General features: G+C 32.1%; 1 protein-coding gene across 1 annotated transcript; it reads left to right on the forward strand.

Annotated features, from left to right (window-relative positions):
* The first annotated feature begins 6948 nt into the window (after positions 1–6948).
* Positions 6949–14555, forward strand: LOC139519414 (uncharacterized). Its single transcript, XM_071311500.1, has 5 exons — positions 6949–7077; positions 8181–9172; positions 11218–11243; positions 13409–13503; positions 14295–14555. The coding sequence occupies exons 1-5, from the start codon at positions 7019–7021 to the stop codon at positions 14503–14505; spliced, it is 1383 nt and encodes a 460-aa protein (XP_071167601.1). The 5' UTR covers positions 6949–7018; the 3' UTR covers positions 14506–14555.
* Positions 14556–20120: the final 5565 nt, after the last annotated feature.

A 20120-nucleotide genomic window follows, 5' to 3' on the forward strand; every position in this document is an offset into this window, starting at 1 on the left:
AGATAATATTTTAGATTTTTAATGGTAGCTTAAGCCCCCTTTAAGTAAATTAAAAAAATTAACAGAAATTATTAAATGTAGCAGTATTCAAATGTTTACAGTTACTATATTAAAAGATAGAAAGATAGCAATAATACAATGGAATGTGATGAAATTTTGATAACGGGTGACAATATTTGTCAGCTTAAATAAGTGAAACGGGTGACAATATTTGTCAGCTTAAATAAGTGATAATAATAGAATTGATCAATGTTCAGGTCACACGAGGTTAATTAGGTTATCTGCATTTAATATTGTCAGTATGAAGACGTTGTTAATTTTTACGCTTTTAAAAGTTCTGATTTTTACGGTAAGACTTTATAATGTACATAGTTATTTTATGTATTTCCGTTTATGTTATCTGTATTTTGATAGTAGTGCGAACATTGTCATTATAAATAAAATTAAAAGAGTATAGTACAATAAAACAAAGATTATAACAACAAATAGTTTTAGAAAGAATAAAAAAAAAATTAGCGCTTATGAAAGCTTTCAAATTTTACAGATTGAAAATGTAGCTCGGGACTACAATATAACATGCACTTTGTATAATACGTATTTTACAGACGAGGAATAATGTTCTTTATTAATTGCTACTTTATTTTTTTATCTTCATGATTTCCACACAGAAAATGTAATGTTTTTATTTTTAGTTGTTCTATTTTGTAAACTTTAGGCAGGGAATGTAATTCTCGAATATCGACTTTTGTCATACCACAATTGGAACAACCAGACAGTAGATACAAATAATATAACACACTGCTGTAATCAAACCGAGCCTGTGTCACGGTGCATATCACCATGTACACCATCAGTTGTATTAACCATGTAAGTTTAAAATCCAAACAAATGAATGCACCAGCAAATTAAAAGTCAAAATTTTAAATAACGTAAGAAACATTAATAAACTACAGAAGCATACAGTTGCAGCGCAATGGAATCAAAATAAAATAGCTAAAGTTTGATGACAACATCCAGTTTGCCTCAGGGAGCTTTGCAAATTAAAAATAAAAATGTCAATTTAGAATTCATAAAAATGTAATTGTTTTTCTTTATGTTGTGATGAATGACTAATGTCAATGAACTTTATATGAAATTGTATTATTTTTTCACTTTAAGGTTTAAACCAATACATGTATTACTGTCTATAAATTTACTACAGGCAACATGTACCATTTAAATCATTACGACGTTATAAAGAAAATGAAATACTATATGTAAAAGATTTAAATAGGTAGATACTGTTACAATTGGATTTCTGTTCGGAACTTTTTCAGATCCGATAGAAATTCAACACAGTATAATGGAGAACTTGAAAATTTACCTCGGATGACAGCAGTCAACTTCACAAACCTCTCTCGATCTGCTGTAGTTGTCAACTTATCGTACTGGAATGTAAGTTGTTGATAACTATACGCTTGCAGTTAATGTACCACAAAAATGACAAATGTATATGCAAAGTCATATTGTATAAGGGAATGACTAGTTACACTTTGTAAAAAAAATGAATTATAACTTGACATCAAGATGATTAACAACAAATTTGAGTCATACTAGATTTACTTACGTTATCCTTACAACTTATATGAGTCTTGATAATTGTTTTACTTGTAATTTTGTTTCAATGTTACATTTATTCAGCCATTAATAAAGCGATTCGAAAGCTCAATTTACACTTATTTGAAGAAAAAAAAATGTTTATTCTCTTTTCAGTTCATGCATTCGAGAATAAATATTTTAGTTTACAACGAAAACCGTTCAAGTATTATCATCGAAGATTCTACAGCTAAATACAGTTCCCCGGAAAATGCAGAGAGAAAAGTTACTGATCACATAGATACATTGGAAAATCGACGAATTTCAGCTAAGTTAGTTTGATATCCAATAATAAACAAGCTTTCACTTGCGAAATTAAATCAGGAAGGACCTTCTGTTTTATTTGTTCTTTTAAGTTTTTTCCGATTTTTGTGCATATGATTTCATTCACTTGCGTATATTTTGGGACAAAATAGAAAACTCACCGTTAAAATCCAGCAGCAGAGTTCTGTAACTCTCGACTTATTGCAGGTGTGTTTTTTTTTTTTTTTTATCAAACTAATGACTATCAAAATAATTTATCCTCAATTTTCCATTTTATTTTTTTAATACCAATTTTAAAGCAACAGTACATGTTGTATACCGCTGTTCAAAACTCATAAATCGATTGACAAAGAAACAAATCCGATTTACAAACTAAAATTCAGGGAAACGCATCAAACACAAGAGGAGAACAAAGACACAACATTAAAATGCAACACACAATGATCTAAACCCCTCAATTCACACATAGTTTGCTTCTTCAATAAATGCAGGGTTTACTATGATATTTAAAATCTGGCTTTTTAAACTACAAAATGTTAAATTATTATCAAAAAGGAGTATTGGCGGAAATTGCAAAAAAAAGTGCTTTTTAGGTGATATGTAATGAAATAGCTTGTAAGACCATTGTTGAAGACCATATTACAGCTTCTAAAATTATTCGTAGGTGTCTATGTGTAATCAATTGCTGTATACAAGCTTTCGGCTCATGCCCTTTTTCATGGTTAATTGACAAACTTTCTATGACTTGAATTGTCATAATGCAACATTTCTATGTGTCGTTGGCCTTTATCAAGTTGGGAATACGACAGTTGTTATTCATTCGTTTGATTTGTTTAATCTTTTGATTTTACCTTTTGATAGACGATAGGAGGATTAGTTCATCAAGTTATTAATTTTTGCTATTTTTAGGATCAAATTAGCTTGGATATTATATAACGACAAGGTGTTGACGCCTACCATTGTGGAAGGAAAAGATAAGTTATGTTGTGAAAACGGATTTTTAAACTGTATGGACAACTATAATAGGAAAAACTGTTCAAATTATTGTCAAATTTCAATAAAACGAAAGTGCTATATCAGCCCTTCCGAGGTTGATGATTCCAACCAGGAGCGAATTTGTGAAGCTACTGCTCATAGTTCGTGCTCAAAAAATGGAAAACTGGTTTGTCGCGATAGATTTCATGGACCTGGCTGTTCCATTAAGTGCAAAAACATTACTCATGGATATTGCACAAACAGTGACTTAATATGCAAAGATCTTTACTTTGGATATGATTGTTCTGTATTCTGTACGAATGGAATTTGCATTCTCAACCGTAATAGTGTAAGTTGATGGTTCTGGAATATCAGGGATAAGATATTTAATTCACACAACTTGTACAAATAAAAGTAACAGTAGTTCAACGCTGTTCAATAGTCATAAATCGATTTAGCGGAAACAAACCGGGTCACAAACCAAAACGGAGGGAAACACATCAACTAAAAGAGTAAAACAACAGAGACTCTGACCTGCTACAAATAAACGGAATTGGTTTTTATATTTTTAAATGTGTTATATTAATATGCATGTGTCATTCTCTACCAATGTCAGATATATTGTCCTTTAAAAATGACGCATTTTTATAAAAATGATATATTTGATAAGGATTAACTAGGGTGTCTGAATAGTTAAAATGAATAGATACAGACATGAGAAATATCGATTTACAACTTTCAAGCAGTGAATTAAAGTTGGGGTGTAATGAACAAAAAATTTACTGTCCCTCTGGTATAATCTTTCGCCCCTCTTTTACATTGTCTTGTCAACAAACAAAATGAAACCAAGTGAAAATCGATAATACGCTTATCTTTTTTTATTTCAGAAAAAAATGAAAAGATTTGTAACAGTTTTTGTGGAGATCAATAGAACGACATCCTTTCCAGATATCGTTCGGGGTCAGTGTAGGTATTCACTTGTGAGGAATAATAGGTAAACATCAAAATTATTCTAGCACCGTCAGTTCAGATTAAATATGCCCATTGAAGTCTTGGAAGTAGTATAATACTTCCATGGTATGACTATCAGAATGACTAGAAACATTTAGTTTCAAGTTGTCCGCCCAGTGTTTGAGGTTCAGAACATCTTATTGCTCTATGCAATTAAAGTTTGAAAAATAAATGTAGATGGAAGATGTATATTATGACTATAGAAGATCCGTATAAGTATAGTGTATACATCTATATGCAAGGTCTTCGGTATCGTTTAATAAAAAAAATCCAAAAAATAAGCCGAAAAATTCCACCAAATTTCCAGTGTTTATGAAGGATATCGAACTATAGACCATATAATATTTTTATTATTATATAAACTTATGAACTGGATGCTATGAGTCGTACATATCTTTTTTTATAAAGAGTAAAAGAGCTGGGCTGAACATAATTATCCACTCTGTACATCAGGTTGATATTACACTGACACAACGCGTCCTCATTGGATAACTATTGCTTAAAAGGAATATATCCCACTCGGACATTGTAAGTCAGTGTAAGATCACCCTCTGGCCATAGGGATGATCTTATTCTGACACACCACGTCCTCAAGTGATAACTATTGCTTAAACGGAATAATGTTTTATATTAAAACTAAGAAACATGAATGTACATGCTTTTGGATTGTGTAAGAAATCAAGTCATCATTTAAATGAGACAAACATTACATTGTATAAACTGGTGTAGTTGTGAATCCAAATATATAAAGATAAGTATATTTTGAACAATTACAGGACGTAATTGTCAGAGGAATTTATATATGAATTGTTCACTTGCTGCAAATTTAAACCACTTTTAAGACAACAGTATAGCAAAAAAAGACACGACGGAAATAAATAAACAAAAGCAAAGATGACGAAGTTTTTATTTCCTAAATATAAGTAGTTGACCTGAACGACAATTTTATCAAAATTTTCGTTTTAGCTATAATCTTCAACGTTCAGTAGACAAAGAAATGATGAATTACATATGGTCTTTATATTGCCTATAGAGTCCACCGTGGGTGATTTATGTTAATTTTAGCCTCTATAATAATAATTATTTAAAAGATAGCAAATGAAATTAATCAAGTCATCATCATGTCGTACAAAGTGAGAGGTTTAGCGCTATTAAACCAGGTTTAATCCACCATTTTCTACATTTGAAAATGCTTGTACCAAGTCAGGAATATGACAGTTGTTGTCCATTCGTTTTTGATGTGTTTTGTCATTTGATTTTGGACTTTCCGTTTTGATTTTCCTCTGAGTTCAGTATTTTTGTGATTTTACTTTTTAAAGCCAGTAAATCGGAAAAAAATGTACGGATATTGTTATCAATTTAAAACTATATCTCACTCGTTTGGTTCAATTTTGATTTTCTAATATTTTGGTCTTGAGCATCACTGAAAAGAAATTAATCATCGAAATGCTGACCTTGTGCAGTAAAATCGGTACTGTTGATGTTATAATTGTCATTTATCCAACATTATAACTATTATTTATCTAACATTATAATTATCGTTTATCTAACATTATAATTATCGTTTATCTAACATTATAATTATCAATTTACCTGGGCAGGATACATTTTAAATCTATTACGTATTTTAAAATTTTTAAGCTAGTTTTAGGCATACAGTTTAGCAAATCAAATATAAGAACCTAAACTAAAAATGAGGCTATTTTGAATAAATTATATTTTTTGTACTTAAAGTGACGTGCTGGTTGCAGCTCCATGTGAAACTAAACAGCTGGGAGTATACCTCGACGACTGGAAGGTAAAAATAAATCAGCTGTATTAAAGTGGTAATGCAAAAAATACACAAGCGAAATACATGACACTTTCCTTTATTGGTAAAGTCAGCCATTTGAATGCTTTACAGCCGTCGTCACGCTACTAAAATGTATGATAAAAGAGATGATATTTCAGTTCATTTTGTTAATTATCCTTTTTTAGATAGTGGTGATCTCTTCCAACCATCTTTTGGAGTTTATATATTGCAACTTGTTCCATTCGCTCGAGTATGAAACAACGTATTTGATTTTATCGAAAGAAATCTCGGTATTAATCACTCAGGTTTTCGATTCACTAACTAGTCAAAGCATTAACTAAATTTTATCATCAGTACAAGGACATCATTTGTAAATATAAATCAACATGCAAACATCTTATACGTTCAATTTTTTATTGATATTTTATACAACGCACAAACATGTCGATATTCACCTCGTACACGTATCAAACCTTTGAACAGACTTATTCAGAAAGGATTTACTCATAAAGTCTTTGCATCGGAAATAATCACATTTATTCTAAATCCAGTTGTTGGCATGATACGGGTAAGGGTCGTCTCATGATGAAGAATAATTTTCCTATCAGTTTAATTGAGGTCAGGAGCTTGTTTGTCAGTAACTACTAGTAGTCCTTTGTTTATTTATGTATCATTGTCATTTTGCTAAGGTTCTTTTGTTACCTGTTCTGACATCGGGCATTGTTAATCTTGTATATTTTTTTTTTTTTTAAATTCATTTATAAGTTTTGACGTCTACTTTCATTGATCTAATACATATGTGTGTTACGTGACCAGTTGAAGCCCGTCTCCGTGTGCAGGATTTTCGTGTTGTGTTGAGGACCTTATTGCGGCCTTCGGATATTTTTCTGCTATGTTCGGTTGGTTGTTCTATTGACATATTCCCCATTTCCATTCTCATTTTTTGGACTTCTTTGAACTTTCAGTTGAAATCTAGACGTTTTGACGCGAACAGATTACTTTAGCTCTCCCTTTAAGAACTTTCTATTTTAAAGTAGCAACATTCCTGTAATGTCTGCATGTGGAGTATATTACTATCCAAAAAAAATCGATATTCAAGAGCTTGCTATTCTCATTTTGAATTATTTTATAGGTAGTAGCTAAAATATTAACCAATGATAATATTAAGCAATGAATACGAGTTTTTGTGTCGAAATATGTAGAATAATTATTATTTCCAAGTTTATTTATAAACAGGTGTCTGATGAAATAAAATTCCAGGTTACCAGTCATCGAACCAGTCATCGAAATATTTTAATTTCGATACAGCTAGTGTGCAACAATACTAAGCCTGAGGACAACATGTATTCTTCAAAGGTCCATAGATCAATCTTCAATTCAACCTTTTTCGATGGTACATTGTGAGTAAATGTTTGAATTTTACCTATGTTTAAAATTTAAGAAATGATGCCTATGTTGGTCTAATCAAGCGGGATTAGTGAACACATTTTTTTTTATCAAATTAATCAATGACGGACGCTTTAGTGATTGCTCATTATGATCCTTTGAGCAAGATGAGTTAAATGATAAATGAGGCTTATCATTATTTATTGTAATGTGTAGGATTTTAATTATGTTTTTTTATTTATTTTTTTTAGGAGAAAGTTTGTGTGCATGTTAAATTGATTAATCCTTAAAGTTTGTGTGCATGTAAAATTGATTAATCCTTAACTTATTGTTGTGGATTGACATTCGAACACAACAACAAAATCAGCAGGCTATTACTGTGTATGGTCATGAAACGTCACTTCATCTAACATTTCTCTATGATGAACGTACCGTTACAAAGTGTAGTCCACCCGTAATGATATGCAACATGCCTCATGTAATTTTATGTAAATAGACAACTTTTTGAGTTTGTTGTACTTCCGTCAAAACCTTCGGTTTTAATGAATATCATTCGTGCGTTTAGGAGCATCATATTGCTCGAACTATTTAGGAAATTAAATTTTTATAATCGAAACTTCAGTCAGCTGTCATTAAAGAGTTATGATTAAGTTCTTACAGAATAAATATTAGTTCTTGTGTATTCTGCTTAATGATGATATTGAAGACGTTTGATGAATATTAATAGTACAGAAATACAAGCGATCCACACTATCTGGTAAATGATGTTATAATTGTGGGCATAATTGGCCCACTTTTCCTGTTAAGACAAAACTCGATAGAGGTCTTATACTGTGGGTCTTAGGCTCTGAAGTTAAATCTATTTCACGTTCTACCATTTAAAATTTAAATACTTTTTTTCTGTTCTAGTTTTGTGAATTGTCTCTATTGAACTCTTGATAAATGTTTATAAAGAAAAGCGCGCCAGAAGCACGAACTTTATTTTCATTTCATACCATTGCTATTAACATTTACATCACAGTACAAACATGGAGTTCCTCAAAACTAAAACTGTATTCTTAGTTAACATAACTGATTTGATAATAGTATTATCGTTGATTCATTTGAATATTTGCAGAATTCAATTTAAGTCTTGGGTTTACTATACAAGCATCTTAAACAACGATCCAATCAGTTCAAGTTATTTATCAACAAATATCACCAACACTCAGACTCCCGATATGACTGTTTTGTCTACTTACACAGACACAAGTATAACAGAACCGTATCTGACGACCAAACTGTTGTCCAATACAGAAATAATGACCAGTTCGTTACAACCCACAACAGTATTTAATACTAAAGACGAACTTATTTCAAAAGATTTCAATTCTACAATTGACAAGAAATCTAGAATAACAAAATCATTTCAGGCAACATCTTTCATTGATTTATCAACTACAGAGTTACAAATGAGTTCACAGCTTGTGCAAATATCATTCGATTACACAACAAGATTGTCTTACGAAACTGTGGAAAAAATTTCATCTACAGCTTGGTCTTCAAATACGCATAATTTGAGAAGTACTCATCGGTTATTACATAGTGACAACCAATATTCTTTTCAAACTTTCATGTTAAACAATAGTCAACATTCAACACACTCTCTTGATTCTGTATTATTACAGTCAACATTAGCATATGAACAAAAGAGCAGGATATTAACAGAAAGCAGTGTACGCACGATTTTAGGACCATTGTCGTTTGGCAGTAGTTCTACAATGAATGATTATGAAGCGTCAAAACTTTCCATGACAAATATGAGTCCACATTCAAAAGAGTATGGTTCAGTAATAATGCAGTCATCAGCATATGAACTGAAGAGCAGTGTACACACGATTTTATCAAGTTCCCAAAAATTCGTAACAAATCCCGTCAATACCATCTCCAATTTGATCGTTTCTGTATCATCTCCACGTCAAACAACGATTTACTCATCTTCGTTAAAGGCAACAAAAGCAGCACCAACAACTCCAAAAATGGTAATCACTACCTCCTTTATCGTTCCTAGACGAACAACCTCAACTGTTTCGCCAATAATATCGACAAGTAACAACGATCCAACAACAGGTATGGATGTAGAGAAGATGACTTGATAATTATATACAATTCATTAATGTATTACTGGTAAATTATTAAACCAGGGATATCGTTACCATAAATTACTTAAAACTTTTTCTAAATTTTTCCATAGATATAAAGATTTGGTTTTGAAATTTGGTTGCACCTGTAGAAAACATATTTCAAACGGGATAGCACATCCTCATTTTTACGGAAATGTTGTTAACCGTGCCCGGAAACTTATAAATGATCCATGTAAACTTGTCGCTCCTTTAAATAAACTTATTTTAAACGGTTAAGGTCACCTATTCAACACTGTAATAAGATCATTGAATATTGTTTTTATTGGTATAAATATTGATTTTGTTATCAGTAAATTAAAAGCTAACTAAATATTACTAGTATGTTATGTACATATACATACTCATGGATCTACAATCTGTCGATACCTGTAACTTGGCATTGCACAAGGTCATGTTTTTCTCTGGCTGCTTATGACGTCTTTACACTAAATCCATTGGATGTTGGATGTGTACGGATTGATAGTTTAGTCTTAGATGCATGATTTTTTTTATTAGTTGTTAGTGGCTTTGAACTAGCTGTCAGATAACTGCGAGTACTCGCAGATCTGTTCATTGTGTCTTTTTGTGTCGGGATGTATAAGTATCTGGTCACGTCCACTTGTATTTTGTACAGCTGACGAGTTAAGCCCTTTTCAACTGATTTTTATAGTTCGTTCTTATGTTGTACTATTATACCACTGTCCAAGGTTAGGGGGTGGGTTTCCGTTTACATGTTTAACCCCGCCACATTATTTATGTATGTGCCTGTCCCAAGTCAGGAGCCTTTAATTCAGTGGTTGTCGTTTGTTTATGTGTTACATATTTGTTTTTCATTCATTTTTTTTATATATATAAGGCCGTTATTTTTCTCATTTTTATTGTTTTACATTGTCTTCTCGAGGCCTTTTATAGCTGACTATGAGCTTTGCTCATTGTTGAAGGCCGTACGGTGACCTATAGTTGTTAATGTCTGTGTCATTTTGGTCTCTTGTGGACAGTTGTCTCATTGGCAATCATACCACATCTTCTTTTTAATATCATCTTATGACGCATGAAGTTATTAAACGTTTTGTTTTAAATTTTTTATATAATAATTAATATGCTTTGTAAAAACATATTTAATAGCAAAGTATATAAATAGATATATTTTTTAATTATATCAAAGTCAGATTTAATAAAACAACAAGTCCAGCCGCCGGAATTTATGAAAAAAGTCAAATAAAAACGTAGCACACATATTAAACTTATAATGACAGGAACCATACAACTACTTTGTGTGCGAACTTTATATTTACAATAAAAATAATGACTTGTGTCTATGTTAAGGAATCTTAAAATAGCAAAATAATTTCCCCTCAAGGGTTGAAAGATTATTTATTCAATCTTAAATGGTCAAAAATATACACCAAAGATTAAATATCTTGTTTCAGAAGAACTTTTTATACACCAAACTCGACTACACGGTTGTTAAATTCTTAACTTTTCAAACACTAGTTAAGAAAAAACACATTTAAAGCTGCACTCACACGAATGCTTTCCTCCATTGATATTCTATTAGAGCAAAGTCTAAATTTTATTGTGTATACTATATATAATTTGTTAATAATTGTCTGAGATGATTGATTGGTAATGTTCCGGACCATATGAGTATTTGGACCATACGCGTATGGTCATGATCGTATAGGTATTATTAGTAACATAGTGTGCTAGTGCCCTAATACGGTATATATGGGGTCAGTAAATTTCATATGGGATGAGAGCGAAAACTAAGTCCACTCATGCAGTCTTCGACCAGTAAAGTGTTTTCCCAGATAAAAAAATAACAAAACCCAAAGAAATTCTTATTTGTGAATGAAATAAAGCGAGGTTTACATTCGATGATAATAAAAAAAAAAAATTAAACAAGACTCAATTGATAATTTTAATTAAATATATATAATAACGATTGCATTTTTTTTCTTTTGATAAAAATCATGTTTTATTTCATTCCAGGGATTAAAAATGAATCCACATTGAAGGTGATATATGATTATTTACAATTATTGATGCTACACCCAATACATTTAATTATAATATATATATATAGTCACAAGTCCACTTTGCCCAAATTCTAGTAGGCTTGCTAAATAATTCAATTTCAAAGATATAATGACATATGGAAGCTAAATAAATAGATGACAAACTCTTAAAAGAGGGACGAAAGATACCAGAGGGACAGTCAAACCCTAAATCGAAAAAAAAAACTGACAACGCCATGGCTAAAAATGAAAAAGGACAAACAGACAAACAATAGTACACATGACACAACATAGAAAACTAAAAAATAAACCACGAACCCCACCAAAAACTAGGGGTGATCTCAGGTGCTCCGGAAGGGTAAGCAGATCATGCTCCACATGTGGCACCCGTCGTGTTTTTTTTTTTATGAGTTTACAAATCCGGTAAAAAGTCTAATTCTAGAATAAAACATTTTGATATAAATATGTCAACAAAGAAGGGAGATTACAAGATAAAATGGATTATTTTTTTTTAAATTGTTTTTTCACCAATAGTTGCATTTCTACAAATTTGTTGATTTTGAAGTAAACAATGACACCAAACGCACTTTTTTTATCAGAGCAGGGCTGCTTTTAGTTTTCTATGTTGTGTCGTGTGTGCTGTTGTTTGTTTGTCTTTTTCATTTTTAGCCATGAGCTATAAAAACAGGTTTATCCGTATTGGGCACAACTTTTTGAAACTTTTGGTCCTCAGTGCTCTTCAACTTTGTACTTGTTTTGGCTTTCAAACTTTTTCATCTGGGCGTCACTGGTTCGTCTTGTGTGGACGAAACGCACGTCTGGCGTATTAAAGGAGTAGGTCCGGTAAGGGCCGATTTTGGCCTCAAATTTCAGGTTCATCTGACGAAAGATTTTGGACACTTTGTAAACACTTAAGTGTCTCAGTTTGTTTTAGATTTATGAGTTTGACTGTCCCTTTGGTGTCTTTCGTCCCTCTTTTACATACTTTCTAAATAAAAGAGAGTAATTGGTGGTCTGACACCTTTATTATGTAACCCGGATTTGTTTTCTCTTAATTGATTGATGACTTTAGAACAGCGGTATATTATAGTTGCCTTTTGTACTAATATATCTCGATTTTAACAAAGAATTTAAAGAAATTTACGAAATATCTCAAATACGGCACTACATAGACATTGAATATTCAGGACACACATTTGAAGGATTTATATGCTCTGCAGCCTTGTTTCACATCATGTTTAAAATATTGTTATGATATGCATATATAAGTGATATATAGATATAGGAAGATGTAGTATGAGTGACCATTATAGGTCAAGGTACGGCCTTCAACACGGAGCCTTAGCTTACTCCGAACAACAAGCTATAAAGGGCTCCAAAAATACTAGTGTAAAACCATTCAAACGGGAAAACCAGCGGTCTAATCTATATAAAAAACGAGAAACGTGAAACACGTTTGAATTACATACCCATTTCTTCTGGTTTGAAGTAAACCATCAAGTATTTTTTGATGCTGTATGTTTGCGATTTTGTTTTGATAACAAAGGTCAAACATTCAATTTAACGGCTTAATGGGGTATGGGAGTCTAAATTAAAAATGATAAAATTGGTTCATACTTTGCCAAAACGTAGTATCTATTAATATATGTTCAAAAATATAATAAAAATGATAGGTCACCGCACATTTTCTCAACTTACAGGTTGTGACAAAATGACGTATTTTGTGATTAGAAACTAAACAAAATGATAGAATTGTAAAATAAATTAGGAAAAGATAAGCTTTCGGACACTGCTTTGAGAATATCACAAGAAAAGATAGGGTTTTTTCCGGCTAAAAAACAAAACAGGAAGATTCGAAGAAGATTCCTTCAGAAAATGAACTGTTTTAGAGTTACCTCCCCTTAAAATGTCAATTTAAAGACAACCAAAATAATCTACACTTGTAATTTTATTAATATTTAAAAGTTATATTCTTATAAAGTGGTTCTTTTAAATTAAAATTCACATTAAATATCAGAATTTCTGCATCAAATTTTGCAAACTTGATAAGACAATTGGACCTTAGTGTCTGTTTTTTTACAATCTACGATGGCGGAAGACACCCTAACCACCTTAAGTGCTAGGTTGGGAAAAAAAACCATGCTGTATACTCTTTTTAATTTCAGAATTGGATGAAAGATAACATGCTATTAGTTTTGGGTATATCTATTGGTGTAGCAGTTGTTTTGGTTGTGGTAGTAATAATACTTATAGTTAGAAGGTTGGTAAAAACATTTTCGAACAGTAAAATTCTAATTTTTCTGTTGCCTTTTCTTTTCCATGCATGTAGTTTAAAACCAATTAGATACCAACTATATATTGTTATTCTTTTTACAACTTCCTTCTGATAGGGAAAAACTGAATAAAATAAGATTTTACTTTTTATATGGATATAAGTAATCGTAAACCTTGTATTGGAGCATTTGCATTAATCAAGTATTTGCTGGCGTATCCGTATCGACGTATCGTATAACACGTAAATGAAGAAAGAATAAATTAAGTCAAGTTGGTCCCGATGAAAATATTATATAATGCATTTTATTTTAATTGAGATCGGGGTAAAATAATTATTGTAAACAAATCTGTTCGATACGTATACGTCGATCCGTGCACGTATCCTGATACGTGAATAATGCAAATGCTCTATTTGAAGCAAAACTTCAACAACGAAGTTAAAATAATTCATCATAAGTTCGTCAAAAACGTGCTCTACGGCAATCGGTGACATTGTGAAACACGTCCACCTTTTAAATATTAGGTCGTCGCTCCTCAAGTTAGAAAATATTTAAGCGGTACCTCTTTCTTGACTTTTTTTTTAAAAAATGCGTGGAATTTGACAACTGAATGTTTAGTTAAAAGAAATGTATCAATCCATATCATGTCCGTCCGAGTGATAAAAAAAAACCGATGCGATTTGCGAAGACTTGTTAAAAGAAATTAATATTCAAGGACAATTCTACCAAAATAATCAATTGTATTTTTTTAGAAATATTTGATATTTTTCATTTTTAGAAAGAAATCCAATAAACCTCAACCACGACCAGAGCTTGACCCTAGCGATTTGTTTTTTAATAGACGAGTGACCTTATTACTTGGACCTGACGACGAATTGATGCCTGATATGCAGCCAGCAGTTACACATAGTAACCCGTTGTACAGCTCAGAGTTCGTTGAACGTAAACACTCGAATTACACTGGAAATAGAGATTCACATTTTTGTTAATAAAGTACAGTAACGAACTTTTTGTCATAATATTGAATTAAAATGTTTTATAAAGGTAAAAATAAACTATTTGCTGCTTGTCTTAAATCATTTTAGAATGAACAATGCACAAAACGAAAATGTGACTTGTATAAACGTCGATGAATCATCCGACAACCAAACGTCCTAAATAACTAGAAGACATCTAAATGGCGATGCACCATACAGTACTTTTGAATTATACATGCTTATCTCTAATGTGTCCCTCATTTTTGTGAATTATTTCAACCGAAACAATCAACGATGAACATTTTGTTTTTTAATTTCATATTCTTATCGTTTTTATAAGCTTCGGATTCTCCAAATTTTTGCCTCAATAATCACTGAAAAAACATGTATTGTGAAAATGCCCATCTGGTGCAGACAAGTAGAAATCGTTTACGTTTAACCTATTTATCAAAAACCATAAAGGTAAGATGCACGATCTTTTTTTGCGGGGATAGGGGTGTAAAACTTGTTATGTATGACAGTTTTATATCCTAATTAGACAAAAGAGTACAAGACCGTTGGTCAGTTGTCAAACATTGAATCACCAGCAAAAAAACACACTTATCGGAATCATCACTATTTTCTAGATTCGGGATACGGTTTTTAGTAAGGCAGCAACCATTTGATTTTCTGGGGGGAGGGAGGGGGTGGGGGGGGCTATGGTTTTTTTTTCTGTGCAAACTTTTTTTTTCGCCTTCGGCGAAGAACAATCTATTTTTTTTAGCAACAAACCGAAAACAATTTTTTTTCTTTCAATTTTAGCATTACATATAGTGGCAGCTGAAGGTGAAACAAACATTTTCAGGGTCCAAGACAAATTATTTTTTCACCAAAACCTGGAAACAAGAAACAAACTTTTTTTTCCAAAAAAAAACATAGCCCCCCCCCCCCCCCCCCCCAGAAAATCAAATGGTTGCTGCCTTAAATCAACCATGTGACTTCCATCACCACTATGACGACATCATGACCTCCAACACATGTTGAGCAAACGGATGAAAATAATATACTTCCCTCAATCGGGAATCAAATTATACGTAATTACAGATCATAAATTATTCCTATACTACCCTATAGAATGACGATTCTAAAAGTGATGGAAACTTTCAAAAGAACAGGGATACAGGCGCGCCTTCTGTCCGGTAAATCACGTCATAAAGGCGTGTAAAATTGACGATACTGAAACTCCAATATGTGTCCCAGTTACTACTACTAATACTATACAGATTGTGTCAACTTTTTGAATAAAAGTGTGAAATTCTTCGTATGACATATTCAGAGCGTACTAAGGTTTTACTAAAGTCAAAATATATGACGCTTCATAAACATCAAAACTTTGCCTGCATTTATAAAAAGATAACGAATAAAGTATTAAACTATGGGAACATATGTTCATTTAAACTAATGCTTAAATAAAGGCAACAGTAGTTCGAAACTCATAAATCGAAAGAAAAAACAAATACGGGTTACAATCTAAAAAGGGAAACGCATTAAATATAAGATGAGAACAACAACACAACATTAAAATGTCACACACACAGAAACGAACTAAGCATAAGACAAAATCCTATGAGAATAACAAATATAAATTAAAACTAAATACATAAATTTGGGATAGAAAAGAACCGTCACAAGTCTTATAGTTATGTGAATTCATACTCAAATATAAGAGGAAACAAACAACACAACAGAAACACAACGTTAAAATGTAACACACACAGAAACGAACTATAATATGACAATGGCCACATTCCTGACTTGGTACAGGACATTTTTTAAAAGACAACATAACAGTAAAGGACCACAATACAAATAAATAGGATAACATATTGGACAAATAAACACGAATAATAGCTAACAAAAGGCACAGGTTTAACATTTAATACGCCAGAAGAGCGTTTCGTCCACACAAGACTTACTAGTGACGCCAAGATACAAAAGTTCGAAAGCCAAAACAAGTACAAAGTTAAAGAGCACTGAAGACCAAAAGTTCAAAAAGCCAAATACGGCTAGGGTTTTCTTCTTGTGATTAGAACATCCTTTATATTATTAGAATAATATGTACTTTTGCAAACAGTAAATTTAATAAAATGGCTATATAAAAGATATACATGATAAAACTGAAGTATTAACTAACTACAGGAAAAAATTAACCGGATACATAACATAAGCCAACACAATCCAACACAAAAAAATAGATACACCCGAGATAGTCGAGGCATCAACGCAAAAAGTGACGTCACTTTTGAAATTTTAAAACAGCACACAAAAAAATACGTCTTATTTGAATGACTAAAACTATTTCTCAAAAATTAGATAGAATTGGGATTGATTTAAGATTATATTTGTCCTAAATACTGATATTACATTTAATAACAATGAGAATTGCAATTTTAAACTGAGGTACCAATTAGACAATTAACTATTTTATATAGCTATGTACGGTTTATTATGAATCAAACTAAAATGTTATACATCGTACAAATTACGTTGAACAAAATCAAATCTAATAAATGAAGGCGGTGATTATTTTCTTTACAATAACACGTGAATATAACAGAAAAGACGTCAAGACATTTGACAAAATTCGATGAGAATTACAAATATAACATCAAAACTAAATACATGAATTTGGGATAGAAAAGTACCGTAACACGTCTTATAGCAAAGCGAATTCTTCACTCAGCAAAACAGTCACAATCGGGAATAAGTCACGTTCGGTAATTAAAAGATCACGAATTGGTTGATCCGTACGATGTGCCATTGTCTAAACTAACTAAGGACATTTTACCACTTGTTAGATTGTGGTTTGTCATCACGTCGTCTGATCTTATTACCGAACGTGACTTATTCCCGAATCGGACTGTTTTGCTGAGTGTATATTCGCATTGATATAAGACACGGTGTCACGGTACTTTTCCATCCCAATTCTATGTAATTAGTTTTGATGTTATATTTGTTATTCTCATTGGATATTGTCAAATGTCTACACTTTTGTAGTTCTAAATCTTATTGTTTCTGTTGTATTCGTGTGTTATTGTAAAGATACTTTATCATTCAGTTCATTTATTGGATTTTAGTTTGGATCAACGAAATTAATACGATATATTTGGTTTACAGTTCGATTAAGAAGAATCACCGACATAGCCAGATAATACAATTAATTATCTAGTTACGACACAATTTGATATTAATTAGTATTGTAATTGTCCTTGTTATTAATAAATTTTATACAAGTCCTCTACAAATCTAATCTTGAAATCGATCTTGTTTTGGGAAAATCGTTTTACACGGCTGGTAATCTACACACGCAGAACATTTGGTTCTGCAATGAAAACCGTGAGAGGATTTTCCGGTTGTGCTTGAGTGGAGTAATTTTCACCGCTTCAAAAGGTATGTACATTTCTAAATCTCAATTTTCTTATTCACCTGATTAAAATATTGAAAATCAGAGAATGCTATGCTGTGGTGAACACTTTAACGAAGAGATACATGTATCATTTACTGTTGTACGCAGAGTTGAACTCCTACAAAATCAGTTGCCCCACGAGAAATTGCCTCAAAAAGTGACATTTCAATTTTGAAATGGTTTTATTAACAGACCTACAAGTTCAAATTTAGGTTTTTTTTAGGGCAAAGGGTATGAATGTTGTTTTTGGCGGCGTGTACGCTGTCCGGTGTTGATAGACGTCTGAATAATTCTAAAAACTACATTTTTTCATTGAGTCATGCGTGAGGGGATCGGTTCTGATTGAGGACATCGTGAATGCGTGAGGGGAAGTACAAATCATTTTGTTATATTCAAGCTATGAGTCGTTGAAACTTACCTAAATAGGGCTACATTGTTCATGAAAAAACAGTGCTTACAAAAATTTATGAGATTGAATTATGAAATAAATTGTGGGAACCTAGGTTTAATAATATGTTTCACGAAGAATTAAAAGAAAAAATGTTGTCAATGATAACCAAAAATACTGCAGAGATGTTGGTGAGTATCTCATTCGTCTGGATTCGTCCTTTTCAAACTACTCAACAATGTCCAAAAACAGGTCAAATGCAATGTTGTTTAAAAGGAAAACGTCCACTCTGTACTAATGAAAAAAATTCAAAACTCTTTCCCTTTTCCCTACGTCTGAGAGTTTATCTAAAGCACTTTGAAAAACTTTATATTCATCCTCAAGGTCTTCCATGTGGTCTTTATCGTGGTCTACTACGTGGTCTTCTTCTATATCTCCTTCGTTGTCTAATACATGCTCTTCCTTGTGGTCTTCCTCGAGATTATCTAGGCTTTCATCGATGTTCGTGAATAATAAATTCTGTTGATCTGCCATTTTTGTTTCGAAAATTTCGTGATTTTGGGTGAACAGATTACGTCTAATATATATAGGTGTTGAAGTTTTGATCGGCGATATACTTTTCTTAAATATATGTGGTGATCTCTGTGACGTATATTTGACGACAGGACTACTCCCAGAGGGTTTAGTTCGCTTCGAGGGCGGGGATAACTTGTATCTCCATAGCTTTTTGTAGAGATTTCATTTCAGTCCTCTTTCCCTTTTTCTTTGAACAATGGCATTTTTTGAAATTGAACAAACAATTAATAGTTTGATGTCATTGAATCAGTGACCAGTTTTTATCTATTAAAGTATAAGGATAAATCTGTGCTTTTAATCAGCATTGATCACATGTATTTAGTCAACAAAAGTCACAAAGCCAAAGATTAAAAAATGTTTGTACTTCCCCTCACGCATACACGATGTCCTCAGTCAGAACCAATCCCCTCACGCATGACTTAATGAAAAAATGTATTTTTTGGAATTACTCAGACGTCTATCAACACCGGACAGCGTACACGCCGCCAAAAACAACATTCATACCCTTTGCCTTAAAAAAAAACCTAAATTTGAACTTGTAGGTCTGTTAATAAAACCATTTCAAAATTGATTTTGTAGGAGTTAAACTCTACGTACAACAGTAAATGATACATGTATCTCTTCGTTAAAGTGTTCACCACAGCATAGCATTCTCTGATTTTCAATATTTTGATCAGTTGAATAAGAAAATTGAGATTTAGAAATTTACATACCTTTTGAAGCGATGAAAATTACTCCACTCAAGCACAACCGGAAAATCCTCTCACGGTTTTCATTGCAGAACCAAATGTTCTGCGTGTGTAGATTACCAGCCGTGTTTAGTACTTTAAATGTAATTAAACATTTCATAGATGCACTTTGTGCGTTAGTTTTAGAAATTCAAATGTGACGTCACTTTGTGCGTTAAACTGGCTTTGATAATAAAATTAACGGTACCAATTTTCTTGCACCAGATGCGCATTTCGACAATCCATGTCTCTTCAGTGATGCATTTGAAATCCAAAGCTTATATAAAAGATGAAGAGCTATAATCCAAAAGGTCCAAAAAGTATAGCCAAATCCGTGAAAGGAATCAGAGCTTTGCATGAGGGAGATACATTCCTTAATTTATAATAATTTCTATCATTTTGTAACAGCAAATTTTAATAACACAAACAATCCGTATTTTCATGCCAGTACCGAAGTACTGGCTACTGGGCAGGTGATACCCTCGGGGAC

Source organism: Mytilus edulis, chromosome 1, assembly GCF_963676685.1.
Source record: "Mytilus edulis chromosome 1, xbMytEdul2.2, whole genome shotgun sequence".
NCBI classification, from domain to species: domain Eukaryota; kingdom Metazoa; phylum Mollusca; class Bivalvia; order Mytilida; family Mytilidae; genus Mytilus; species Mytilus edulis.

Coding starts and splice junctions, on each gene's coding strand:
- LOC139519414 (XM_071311500.1), top strand. CDS start 7,019: ATGTATTCTTCAAAGGTCCATAGATCAATCTTCAATTCAACCTTTTTC. Junction 7,078..8,180: donor ACCTTTTTCGATGGTACATT/GTGAGTAAATGT, acceptor GAATATTTGCAG/AATTCAATTTAAGTCTTGGG. Junction 11,244..13,408: donor AAAATGAATCCACATTGAAG/GTGATATATGAT, acceptor TTTTAATTTCAG/AATTGGATGAAAGATAACAT.